Source organism: Anopheles gambiae, chromosome 2 (assembly GCF_943734735.2).
Source record: "Anopheles gambiae chromosome 2, idAnoGambNW_F1_1, whole genome shotgun sequence".
Classification (NCBI taxonomy): Eukaryota; Metazoa; Arthropoda; class Insecta; order Diptera; family Culicidae; genus Anopheles; species Anopheles gambiae.
Genome location: NC_064601.1, coordinates 107,986,302 through 107,998,979, shown reverse-complemented (window position 1 = coordinate 107,998,979; position 12,678 = coordinate 107,986,302). Strand labels below are relative to the sequence as shown.

The 12,678-nt window shown below is 37.7% G+C and overlaps 5 protein-coding genes across 5 annotated transcripts; 2 read left to right on the top strand and 3 right to left on the bottom strand.

The window, feature by feature from the left end:
* The first annotated feature begins 677 nt into the window (after positions 1–677).
* LOC5667274 (uncharacterized) lies at positions 678–3,200 on the top strand. The gene is made up of 2 exons (XM_061640537.1): positions 678–1,136; positions 2,629–3,200. The coding sequence occupies exons 1-2, from the start codon at positions 755–757 to the stop codon at positions 3,108–3,110; spliced, it is 864 nt and encodes a 287-aa protein (XP_061496521.1). The 5' UTR covers positions 678–754; the 3' UTR covers positions 3,111–3,200.
* A 1,266-nt stretch (positions 3,201–4,466) lies between these two features.
* On the top strand, positions 4,467–5,000 carry LOC5667283 (cuticle protein 19). Its single transcript, XM_001688074.2, has one exon. It carries the CDS (start codon positions 4,546–4,548, stop codon positions 4,933–4,935), a length of 390 nt encoding a protein of 129 aa, XP_001688126.2. The 5' UTR covers positions 4,467–4,545; the 3' UTR covers positions 4,936–5,000.
* A 2,187-nt stretch (positions 5,001–7,187) lies between these two features.
* On the bottom strand, positions 7,188–7,725 carry LOC5667282 (cuticle protein 19). Its single transcript, XM_001688075.2, has one exon. The coding sequence runs from the start codon at positions 7,650–7,652 to the stop codon at positions 7,263–7,265; it is 390 nt and encodes a 129-aa protein (XP_001688127.2). The 5' UTR covers positions 7,653–7,725; the 3' UTR covers positions 7,188–7,262.
* Positions 7,726–9,770: 2,045 nt separating this feature from the next.
* LOC5667281 (cuticle protein 19) lies at positions 9,771–10,303 on the bottom strand. Its single transcript, XM_001688076.2, has one exon. It carries the CDS (start codon positions 10,263–10,265, stop codon positions 9,876–9,878), a length of 390 nt encoding a protein of 129 aa, XP_001688128.2. The 5' UTR covers positions 10,266–10,303; the 3' UTR covers positions 9,771–9,875.
* A 1,306-nt stretch (positions 10,304–11,609) lies between these two features.
* Positions 11,610–12,147, bottom strand: LOC5667280 (cuticle protein 19). Its single transcript, XM_001688077.2, has one exon. It carries the CDS (start codon positions 12,082–12,084, stop codon positions 11,695–11,697), a length of 390 nt encoding a protein of 129 aa, XP_001688129.2. The 5' UTR covers positions 12,085–12,147; the 3' UTR covers positions 11,610–11,694.
* Between the last annotated feature and the right edge of the window lie 531 nt (positions 12,148–12,678).

The following is a 12,678-nucleotide window of genomic DNA, read 5'->3' as shown; positions in this document are numbered from 1 at the left end:
TGATGTAGAAAGAACGCTGGTTGAATCTAGTACAATTTCATCCAATTTAGATAGGGCAAACTAATAAACTAGATAAACTAGCAAATCTACATCGAAAAAGCTTATATTTCATATGGATCTATTAAAGCTTTAAACTTCCCTTCACAGTACCACCTTCACCTACATTTCTTTTGTATGGAATAAGTAACCCCAATCAATAATTATTGTAATGATTGTTGTTATAAATAACTAATTACTTTTTAAAAGCTTAATTTACTTGGCCTGTAAGGTTTTGATGGGTTTTTTAAACTTTGTTATGTTATTTGTCATCAAAAAATGTTCAGAATATATCAAAAAAGCTTTTTGGTACTCCAAAAACATATTTTGACGAATTTAAATGAAAATGTTCAAACAAGATAGAGAAGAATGACATACATAAACTTAAACAATAATTCATGCTCTTAAAAGAATCTGAAAATACAATTAATAATTTCATAGCTACTATACTATCAATAAGAAAAAAAGTAAAAAAAAACATATAAAATTATTCACTCAAATCCACACAAAAGGTTTGCCAAACGAACGGCTTTCCAAACGTTAATGCAAGGTCACTCAATCATGAACAAAATCATAGCAAACGAAAGGAAAACACACATTCGTGCCCTACTCGCTTCGATTCATATATAAGCCGTCATACCCAATCCTAAAGCCAACAGTCAGTCGCCACAGCTCAATCTGCATCCAACCAATCCAAAATCAAAGAAACCTTCCCAAAATGATGAAGATCACGATCGCCGCCCTCGCCCTGCTGGCCGTAGCCGTTGCTGCTTACGAGCATGAGGACTATCATTCGCATCCCAGCTACAAGTTCGAGTATGGAGTAAAGGATCCTCACACCGGAGACCACAAGAGCCAGTGGGAACATCGGGATGGAGATGTCGTCAAGGGAGCATACACTCTGGATGAAGCCGACGGAACCAAGCGAGTGGTTGAGTACTCGTCCGATAAGCACAACGGCTTCCAGGCTCACGTCAAGCGAGTGGGTCATGCTGACCATCCGGCCGTCTATGGACACCATGAGGCTGGACACTCGTACAGCCATGGACACGGCCATGGACATGGCAGCAGCTACGCCAACGGCAACCTGTACCAGCATCATCATTGATAGCTATCTGTGATAGTTCCGTTTCAGTTCCTGTAAATACGAATGAATAAAGTTACCTTTTCAGTTATAAATTTGCGTATTTTGTTTGCTACAATCAATCTACATTTTATAGGAACACTTAGACATTTTCATCATAAACTTTCTTTGGTGTGATAGTCTGTGCTTTCTTTACCCAAGCGATATCGGAAATGTATATTTTTGCAGCGCATTATAAATATTGTTTTTGGTATAGAATAATTTACCAATTATAGTTTACTTCACTTTTGTTTGACTAAGGATTCATAAATGATTACCATCATGAATGAAAATGATGCCGAGTAATATTTCAATTGTTTCTCAAATATGATTGCTGACAGGCCTTAAAATCGGTTTTGCCACTTATGTTTAAATTGCCTTTTATGTAAGAAAAATTTTTAATGACTTTTCTAATGACTGCCATAACTGCCACTAGTTTAAATTTTTTAAAGAATCAGAGAAGCAATAAAAAGAACTCAATAAATCTGTATTCTTAAATCGAAACCTGATTTCTAAAAATCATTCATTAAGCAAACTAATGATCAATTTTTAAATAAAAAAAACCAAATCGCTATGATGACAATAAACTGATATATTCTGTATTTGAAAAATATCTTCCACTACGTGTAATTTTCATATTACACGGAGTGCGAATAGTTAGAGAAAAATAAATACTGGTGAAACTTATATTGGTATCGCTAGGCTGGATGACTTCATTATGTATTGAAACCAAATAAACAAAATACTAGCAAAACGCCATAATGAATCCTTCCATAATGAATGATAATCCTTCAAAATACCATAATGAATCAATTTGCATAACTAAAACAACTTCGTATTCAATATTTATGCATGAATTGAAATATTATACACTCATTAAAAGTACTTCTATTCAAATCGGTCCTGCTCCAGGAAAACAAATAAACGATATGTACGAATACACTATTCAAAAATAAATCAACATCTTATCACGCTTAATATGTTGTTCAAATGTATTTTATTCATGATTTATATATAATTAAATAAACATAACAAAACAATCTTTGAACATAATGATTGTCAGGTAATTTTAAACAAATTTGTCAGTCTAGTAATTGGAATCATTTTATATGTGTGGGAGTTTAACGCTCCCATCGCATCCATTTACCTCATTGAGCGTAGTTTTTTTAACACTAACTTCAACAATTAAACACAACAATCGTTAGTAATTTCAAAAGATCCATGTCTGCATTATATGTTCTTGCAGATGAGCTTTAATTTTAATGTTATTTAGCGAATCAAACAAACTAAACTACCCAAGGTAGACTTCGTCAAACAAATTCATTTTACAAATTTATTGCAAAAGATCCCAAAAATACAATTCAAGAATTTCCATACAGCCTTGCAAGGTCATGCAATAATTTGCCAAACATAAACAAACGAAAGGAAACCACACATTCATGCCCAACCACTTTCGCTTCGTATTTAAGGCCTCATACCAAACTCAAACGCCATCAGTCCACCGCCAGCCACAGCTCGATCAACATCCAACCAATCCACAAACCAAAGAAACCTTCCCAAAATGATGAAGATCACGATCGCCGCCCTCGCTCTGCTGGCCGTCGCCGTTGCTGCTTACGAACATGAGGACTATCATTCGCATCCCAGCTACAAGTTCAAGTATGGCGTAAAGGATCCTCACACCGGAGACCACAAGAGCCAGTGGGAACATCGGGATGGAGATGTCGTCAAGGGAGCATACACTCTAGATGAAGCCGACGGAACCAAGCGAGTGGTTGAGTACTCGTCCGATAAGCACAACGGCTTCCAGGCTCACGTCAAGCGAGTGGGTCATGCTGACCATCCGGCCGTCTATGGACACCATGAGGCTGGACACTCGTACAGCCATGGACACGGTCATGGACATGGCAGCAGCTACGCCAACGGCAACCTGTACCAGCATCATCACTAAGCAACATTTGTGGTAGCTCGGAATTTGTTCCTGTGATTGAAAGACAAATAAAATTGAGGCTGATATGTTAGCTTGATGATACTCAACAAATCTCTGTTGTTTTACTTTGCATGACCATTAGGATTTTTGCTCATTGTTTTCGTTAATATATCTGGTGTATCTTGTTTGGTTATTGTATCGATGGAACAACTTTTTACTTTATTTTTAAATCGTACATTTCCTTCTGTTTATTAACTTTCCACAATTTGGTGTATTGTGATCAAACTCGCGCTGATCACGCGGGTCTTTGACCACCGCTTGAGGAAGTTCAGTCTTTTTGTCACATAGATCAAACTTATGCGAAACATTTTAAAGAGTGAACTGGTTGAAACCGGCGTTTGATCATGCATGCTGTTGAATTGAGAAGATGAATATATTTGTAGGATGCGTATGCTGACAGTCCGAACGAATTTGATTTCCTAAGAAATGTCCTACACGGACATGCCGGCCTATACAGGCTTTCGAGATTGAATTCATTACCACGCAGTCGGATAGTCAATCCTTGCTACGGGGGGGACGGTCCTTTCTAGGCTTGAACCCATCACGGGCATGTTATTGAGTAGTTCGAGTTGACAACTGTACCATAGGAACACCGCTGATCATATTAGCTTCGTCTATCTTAACAGAAATAACAATGTGTAATTTGGTAAGCTTAATCAATCCAACTGTTCCGGATTAAACCCAATTAATAGATTTACTTCTTTCCAAAAGATTGTTAAACAAAATATTCAAAATGACCTAGTTAATTGATATGTTGTTTTATGGTCAAACCGTTTTCAACATCGATTATTACAGGAGTGTTAGAGTGTGTTGATTTTAGCTTTTTATTTGTAATTATCATTTGACAAAAAACAGGTAGTTTAATTAGATCTACATGTAGAAGCATCTGTATTATGAATGGCAAAGAACAATGATTGAAGATTGAATTTGTGTTCATCACATGTTATGTTTTATACTGTTGTTTAATTTATCAATAATATTTAAGTCGAATATTATCATATCAATTCTTATGAAAAAGAAATGAATAAATTTTGGTAAGGCAGAACACGGACATAACACATAAGCGAACGATCACGTAAAACTTATACAAAATCAAAATTATTCATATGTCCGTTACCTAGGAACAATGTAAGGATTTGAAAATTAAAGCTGAATGTTCACGTATGAAACTGCGACTATTTTCTAAGGCGTGAAAGTCATTCCATGCTACGCCCACATGCAAGGTCATGCAATAACTTGCCAAACATAAACAAACGAAAGGAAACCACAAATTCATGCCCAACTCGTTTCGCCTCGTATTTAAAGCCTCATACTCAACTCAAACGCCATCAGTTAACCGACAGCCACAGCTCGAACAACATCCAACCAATCCACAAACCAAAGAACCCTTCCCAAAATGATGAAGATCACGATCGCCGCCCTCGCTCTACTGGCCGTAGCCGTTGCTGCTTACGAATATGAGGACTATCATTCGCATCCCAGCTACAAGTTCGAGTATGGCGTAAAGGATCCTCACACCGGAGACCACAAGAGCCAGTGGGAACATCGCGACGGAGATGTCGTCAAGGGAGCGTACACTCTGGATGAAGCCGATGGAACCAAGCGAGTGGTTGAGTACTCGTCCGATAAGCACAACGGCTTCCAGGCTCACGTCAAGCGTGTGGGTCATGCTCACCACCCGGAAGTGTATGGACACCATGAGGCTGGACACTCGTACAGCCATGGACACGGTCATGGACATGGCAGCAGCTACGCCAACGGCAACCTGTACCAGCACCATCACTGAGGATCATCTGAGATTGTATTGTTTGAGTTTGACTGAAAATAAATTGTAGAATTTACTCAAATCTACTTTTCTTTTATGTTTTTGTCAATTATTTATGACACCCTGATTTTCAGGCTTACCTAAGGTTTTTATTTACTTCATCGCATATGATTTTGGTGTGTTGGAAAGATTGTTTATGCTTTCCAGGATTATTTTGTTTAAAGTGTTTTAATGTGCAACGAGATAATAGCAATTAATTGTGAGAGCGAACAAATATTTATGGGATATGATGATTGAATCGTTAGACGAGCTTAAAAACTTCCAATAAATAATCAACCAATGAATAATGGAAACCCTGTATTAGTACTGAAACAATCGAAACAAGTCAAAAGTATTTGATACTAAAATAATCCTTCTAACTGTGTTGTGAAATTCTGTTTCTTTGAATCTTTAATGTAATTTTGAAGAAAACACCGTCTTCATAATTGAGTTATAATGTCTGCCTGTGTTCAGTTTTTGAGATTTTATTATCCAATAAACTTGAATCAATTCACGGTGCGTAATTTTTACAATTTCAAAACCAGCATTTTCAAAACACAATACACAAATTTACAAATTATTGAGTGATGACATGAAACGTCCTCACATAAAATACAAGTCTTGCAATTGATAGTTAATATTGAAGAAAAAAACATCAATATTTTTTGGATTGTATTTCTTGAATAACAGTCCGTTTTATTCAAATAATAATACAAATTTAAAGAAACTATAATACGGAAGCTTGTGTTCACTGCGTTTCCATGTATTCAAAAATGATGTAAATGGTAGAGGTGTGTCAATAGTAAACCATGCCATCGATCCAATCTAACGTAGCGAATGGCGCAATGAACTCAAACAGTCCACAAATCAACCTTGCCTTCACAATTCACACGAAACTGCCAAACGAAACTGAACGCTGTCTCTTTTCTTCATTCGCTGAGTTAGATATGTGGCAGCAAGAATTTGAAGTTCAAGCGATTTCACGCTTCACTATTTCCTGAAATGGCCAAAGTTACTCACCGTTGGTGTCGTACGATTTCTCATGATTAGTGACCATGTGTGTGAAAGTGGCACATGCCGTTTTGAGCGGCATTTTAGCTATTACTCTAGCAAAAGTCACTTAATTTCCATGTTGCATAATTGATTAATTTAGACTCAATAACAATTTCCACTACGGTGTTTCTTTTGCGTACAGCTATAATTACTTTAATCACTCATGTTTAAAATAGTCTAGCTGTACAACCAATCTCATTTTATCGATCGATCATTGCATAGCAACTGCACGTTCCTGAGACGATTAAAAATTTTATGCTATCACAATACCATTTAATTTAATTTCAATTTCTTTTCAAAACTTAATTCATTTTACAGAATAGAACTACAGGAGCGGACAGACATAACGTGGTGATGGTATGAAAACTGTCTGACGATCTCGGTTGAAAAGTATACCATGGTATCTTTAAACGTTTTAATAACCCTTTGTTTCTTGGCTACAAACTATTAGGTACTACACTTAGACAACATGAGTTCTAGAGTCTTGATTTTAAGAAGCGATAGTTTAGCTCTAATGATTTTGTGTTATCTATGTCTCGAATTTGCAACTTATCCTATGTGTATTTTGATTTTCATTGTTCCATTTACGCTTTTTATACTTTGAGTGCCAGATCATTTTTGGTTATGTTTCCCTGGGAGCCAGCCATTTTTGGTTAACATTTTTTATGGCTGACATTTTCTTAGGGAAATGTAATTGTATATTAACAAACAAAAAGGTTATTAGAATGAGGATTTTAATACAATTTTGATTAATTCCTTGTTGTGCTTCTTTTTTTCTTTGCTTCGATCGTTAAATCGACAAAACATTAGTTTGATGGTATGTTTAGATTAGTTTTCATGAAGATGCTTAATTGATGAAAAGGAAATATTGATCATGTAAGCAACAACATAACATTTCGTATATCTTTTTGCAGAATTTCATGGTAATACCCCCTATCTGTTACAAGATATTAACATTTAAAATCAATACTCCTTGGCTATCATATATGATAGCCATGGCCCACCAGGGAATATAACTGGCTATCATATATGATAGCCATGACAGACTCAGTGTTAACACGTTGAACACGCCAGTGAAATTTCCCGCAGGACTTGTGCGATCGTTTTTATTATCAATAGTATTTCTTAACGATGAAAAGATTGCTTAAAAGTATAATGGTGAGTTGTATCAGCCAAAACAATTTAATTTTTAGAATATTTCATGTTTATTCTTCTCATGTTCAACAGAACCAAAACGGATATATCACAGATACTCCTTAGTGATGATGCTGGTACAGGTTGCCGTTGGCGTAGCTGCTGCCATGTCCATGACCGTGTCCATGGCTGTGCGAGTGTCCAGCGTCATGGTGTCCATACACTTCCGGGTGGTGAGCATGACCCACACGCTTGACGTGAGCCTGGAAGCCGTTGTGCTTATCGGACGAGTACTCAACCACTCGCTTGGTTCCGTCGGCTTCATCCAGAGTGTATGCTCCCTTGACGGCATCTCCATCCCGATGTTCCCACTGGCTCTTGTGGTCTCCGGTGTGAGGATCCTTTACTCCATACTCGAACTTGTAGCTGGGATGCGAATGATAGTCCTCATGTTCGTAAGCAGCAACGGCTACAGCCAGCAGAGCGAGGGCGGCGATCGTGATCTTCATCATTTTGGGAAGAGTTCTTTGGTTTGTGGATTGGTTGGATGCAGGTTGAGCTGTGGCTGTCGGTTGACTGATGGCGTTTGAGTTGGGTATGAGGGCTTAAATACGAAGTGAAACGAGTTGGGCATGAATGTGTGGTTTCCTTTCGTTTGTTTATGTTTGGCAAGCTATTGCATGACCTTGCATGTTGGCGTTACATTAAAAGAAACGCAAAGCATAAGAAATGGTCGCTGTACCATACGTTAGTGTTCTGAACAATTTTTTTAATCTTAAGGTTCTATTGACTATTTTTTACTCAATTTTCTTTTCATTTCATATTCCTTCATTAAAAAAAAGCGAAATAAAACTATAACCTTTGGCTTAAATGGTAATGTTTAATAAAATAATAGTGCCGAAAAATTACAAGTGTTGGGTAGAAACTTAATCTTAAATTACACTTTCTTGCCAATTATATGAAAAAGGTGCAAAATGGGCATGTGTTGCAAAATGAGGATCCTTTATTTAAACATTATTTTACAAGAATAGTAAAAGTTTTATGTAGAATATTTTTATAGATCCATATCTATTTCTGTACGATTTGTCTGTAAAAAGCAGAAACACTGAATGTGTCTTTTGAATAATAATACTAAAAAACATGAAAATGCTTTGCGTGAGATAAAATAGGCAGTCATGTTTCGGACAAATTGGGTATATTATTTTAACGTATGGTGCTTTATGAGTCTATGTTATTGTGTTTGTCGTAAAATGTATATTAGCTTTTAAAGTTTTTTTTTAAAGATTTGAAAATGCAATTCATCACAGTTAGTCGACAGATAGGAAGATAAAACATTTAATGACACGTGCACAAAATTGTTAACTATTACTTAATAGATGTTGTTATGATCCTTATTACCCCGGTGTGTTTATGTCGTTTGTCGTTTTGTTGATAAATGGCCATAGCCATGTCCATTTGGCTATATTGCGTCACGTGTTATATCAACTTAAAATTTTTGGTTTTCTTACATTATAAGAAAAAACTTATCGTATCAACTTTTTACACCAGCTACAACTGTCTAATGATAGCTCCACAGTATGCTTGCAAAGTTCTCCTAGTCGGTTGCAATTTACTTACTTATCCAGGGGTTGCAACACTCCCCTATATTTTTTGCAAATTTCGACAGTATGCTTGGATAATTCCCTTTCTTCTTCTTCTTCTTCTTCTTCTTCTTCTTCTTCTTCTTCTTCTTCTTCTTTGTCTCAACAACCGTTGTCCGTCAGGGTCTGTCTATGCTACTTGTGGGGCTGGCTTTCATTGACGAATTGATTACCCCCCATAACAGGATAGTTAGTCCTTCGTATGGTGGCACGGTCCATTTGGAGGTTGAACCCATGACGGGCATGTTGCTAAGTCGTACGAGTTGGCGACTGTACCACGCGACCAGCAAAATTCCCCTACCGAAGTACGAAACTCGCCTATATGATTGCAAATTTCCACAGTATACCTCTTACATCCCCTTACCAACTTGCAACATTCCCCTAAATGATTGCACTATCTATATATATAAAAATCTCGTGTCACGGTGTTTGTTGCGAGCAAACTCCGAAACGGCTGGATCATTTTCAACGAAACTTTGCACACACCTTATGGTGGTATGAGAATAGGTTTCAAGACTTAAAAATCGTTCAGATGTCACACTAAATTTAATTTAAAAATGATTTTCTAACTCCCATACAAAGAGCAGGATTGTTGTTGTGTTGTATACGGCACTTTGACACTTGGTGTGAGGAGCCTGGCGGTTTACACTCGATTATCGAATCCTAGGGGATAGTTGTATCGTGAACTATCCTAAGTAACATATCAATAATAAAATATTTTAATTTTTTTTGGAATAGCTAAGTTTGTCGGGTCAGCTAGTTTCCTTATATGATTCGAAATCCTGTGATTATTTTTGGTGGAACAGTCAAATATTACTCAGCTGCTTAACACTCTCATTTTGCTATGTTTTTTTCCTTCTATGAAATTTGTAGACCGAAATTATCTCAACACTTATTACAGCTCAAGGAGAGGATGTATTCGAATTATCAGAGCAGCTACTGAACATAACAAATTAAATAGCAAACACTATGAGCCAAAATCACAATGCGTATGGAAAATAAAGCTACATGGTTTTTTCTTGAATCAAGTTATTAGCCTCAATTTTATTCGTCCTCAAATCACAGGAACAAATTCCGAGCTACCACAAATGTTGCTTAGTGATGATGCTGGTACAGATTGCCGTTGGCGTAGCTGCTGCCATGTCCATGACCATGTCCATGGCTGTACGAGTGTCCAGCCTCATGGTGTCCATAGACGGCCGGAAGGTCAGCATGACCCACTCGCTTGACGTGAGCCTGGAAGCCGTTGTGCTTATCGGACGAGTACTCAACCACTCGCTTGGTTCCGTCGGCTTCATCCAGAGTGTATGCTCCCTTGACGACATCTCCATCCCGATGTTCCCACTGGCTCTTGTGGTCTCCGGTGTGAGGATCCTTTACGCCATACTCGAACTTGTAGCTGGGATGCGAATGATAGTCCTCATGTTCGTAAGCAGCAACGGCTACGGCCAGCAGGGCGAGGGCGGCGATCGTGATCTTCATCATTTTGGGAAGGTTTCTTTGGTTTGTTGATTGGTTGGATGCAGATCTAGCTGTGGCTGTCGGTTGACTGATGGCGTTTGAGTTGGGTATGAGGCCTTAAATACGAAGTGAAACGAGTTGGGCATGAATGTGTGGTTTCCTTTCGTTTATTTATGTTTGGCAAGTTATTGCATGACTTTGTTGTGGGCGTAGCATGGAATGACTTTCACGCCTTAGAAAATGGTCGCAGTTTCATACGTGAACATTCAGCTTCAATTTTCAAATCCTTAGATTGTTCCTAGGTACTGGACATATCAATAATTTTGATTTTGTATAAGTTTTATGTAATCTTTCGCTTATGTGTAATTTTCGTACTCAGCCTTACCAAAATGTATTCATTTCTTTTTCATATGAAATGATATTATAATAATCGTCTTAAATTTAAAAAATCAATTAAACAATATTATAAAACATAACATGTGAGTAACACAAATTCAATTTTCAATCATTGTTCGTTGCCATTCATGATACAGATGCTTCTACGTATAGATCTAATTAAACTACCTGTTTTTTGTCAAATGATAAGTACAAATAAAAAGCTAAAATTAACACACTCTAACACTCCAGTAATAATCGATGTTGAAAACGGTTAGTCCATAAAACAACATACCAATTAACTAGGTCATTTTGAATATTTTGTTTAACAATCTTTTGGAAAGAAGTAAATCTATTAATTTGGTTTAATCCGGAACAGTTGGATTGATTAAGCTTACCGAATTACACATTGTTATTTCTGTTAAGATAGACGAAGCGAATATGATCAGTGGTGTTCCTATGGTACAGTTGTCAACTCGAACTACTCAATAACATGCCCGTGATGGTTTCTAGCCTAGAAAGGACCGTCCCCCCCCGTAGCAAGGATTGACTATCCGACTGCGTGGTAATGAATTCAATCTCGAAAGCCTGTATAGGCCGGCATGTCCGCGTAGGACATTTCTTAGGAAATCAAATTCGTTCGGACTGTCAGCATACGCATCCTACAAATATATTCATCTTCTCAATTCAACAGCATGCATGATCAAATCGCCGGTTTCAACCAGTTCACTCTTTAAAATGTTTCGCATAAGTTTGATCTATGTCACAAAAAGACTGAACTTCCTCAAGCGGTGGTCAAAGGCCCGCGTGATCAGCGCGAGTTCGATCACAACACACCAAATTGTGGAAAGTTAATAAACAGAAGGAAATGTACGATGAAAGAAAAGTAAAAAGTTGTTTCATCGATACAATTGCCATACCAGATACATCAGATATATTAACGAAAACAATAAGCATAAATTCGAATGGTCATGCAAAGTGAAACAACAGAGATTTGTTGAGTATAATCAAGTTATCAGCCTCAATTTTATTCGTCTTTAAATCACAGGAACAAATTCCGAGCTACCACAAATGTTGCTTAGTGATGATGCTGGTACAGGTTGCCGTTGGCGTAGCTGCTGCCATGTCCATGACCGTGTCCATGGCTGTACGAGTGTCCAGCCTCATGGTGTCCATAGACGGCCGGATGGTCAGCATGACCCACTCGCTTGACGTGAGCCTGGAAGCCGTTGTGCTTATCGGACGAGTACTCAACCACTCGCTTGGTTCCGTCGGCTTCATCCAGAGTGTATGCTCCCTTGACGACATCTCCATCCCGATGTTCCCACTGGCTCTTGTGGTCTCCGGTGTGAGGATCCTTTACGCCATACTCGAACTTGTAGCTGGGATGCGAATGATAGTCCTCATGTTCGTAAGCAGCAACGGCTACGGCCAGCAGGGCGAGGGCGGCGATCGTGATCTTCATCATGTTGGGAAGGTTTCTTTGGTTTGTGGATTGGTTGGATGTTGAACGAGCTGTGGCTGGTGGTGGACTGATGGCGTTTGAGTTGGGTATGAGGGCTTAAATACGAAGCGAAGCGAGTTTATGCATGAATGTGTGGTTTCCTTTCGTTTGTTTATGTTTGGTAAGTTATTGCATGACCTTGCAAGGCTGTATGGAAATTCTTGGATTGTGTTTTTGGGATCGTTTGCAATAAATTTGTAAAATGAATTTGTTTGACAAAGTCTACCTTGGGTAGTTTTGTTTGTTTGATTCGCTAAATAACATTTAAATTAAAGCTCATCTGCAAGAACATATAATGCAGACATAGATCTTTTGAAATTACTAACGATTGTTGTGTTTAATTGTTGAAGTTAGTGTTAAAAAAACTACGCTCAATGAGGTAAATGGATGCGATGGGAGCGTTAAACTCCCACACATATAAAATGATTCCTATTACTAGACTGACAAATTTGTTTAAAATTACCTGACAATCATTGTGTTCAAAGATGGTTCAGTTATGTTTGTTTAATTATATATAAATCATGAATAAAATACATTTGAACAACATATTAAGCGTGA

Excerpts from the sequence above, each read along its gene's own strand:
- LOC5667274 (XM_061640537.1), top strand. The coding sequence starts at position 755 with ATGATGAAGATCACGATCGCCGCCCTCGCCCTGCTGGCCGTAGCCGTT. Across the intron at positions 1,137-2,628 it reads CGGCAACCTGTACCAGCATC|GCCTCATACCAAACTCAAAC; the intron begins ATCATTGATAGC and ends TTCGTATTTAAG.
- LOC5667283 (XM_001688074.2), top strand. The coding sequence starts at position 4,546 with ATGATGAAGATCACGATCGCCGCCCTCGCTCTACTGGCCGTAGCCGTT.
- LOC5667282 (XM_001688075.2), bottom strand. The coding sequence starts at position 7,652 with ATGATGAAGATCACGATCGCCGCCCTCGCTCTGCTGGCTGTAGCCGTT.
- LOC5667281 (XM_001688076.2), bottom strand. The coding sequence starts at position 10,265 with ATGATGAAGATCACGATCGCCGCCCTCGCCCTGCTGGCCGTAGCCGTT.
- LOC5667280 (XM_001688077.2), bottom strand. The coding sequence starts at position 12,084 with ATGATGAAGATCACGATCGCCGCCCTCGCCCTGCTGGCCGTAGCCGTT.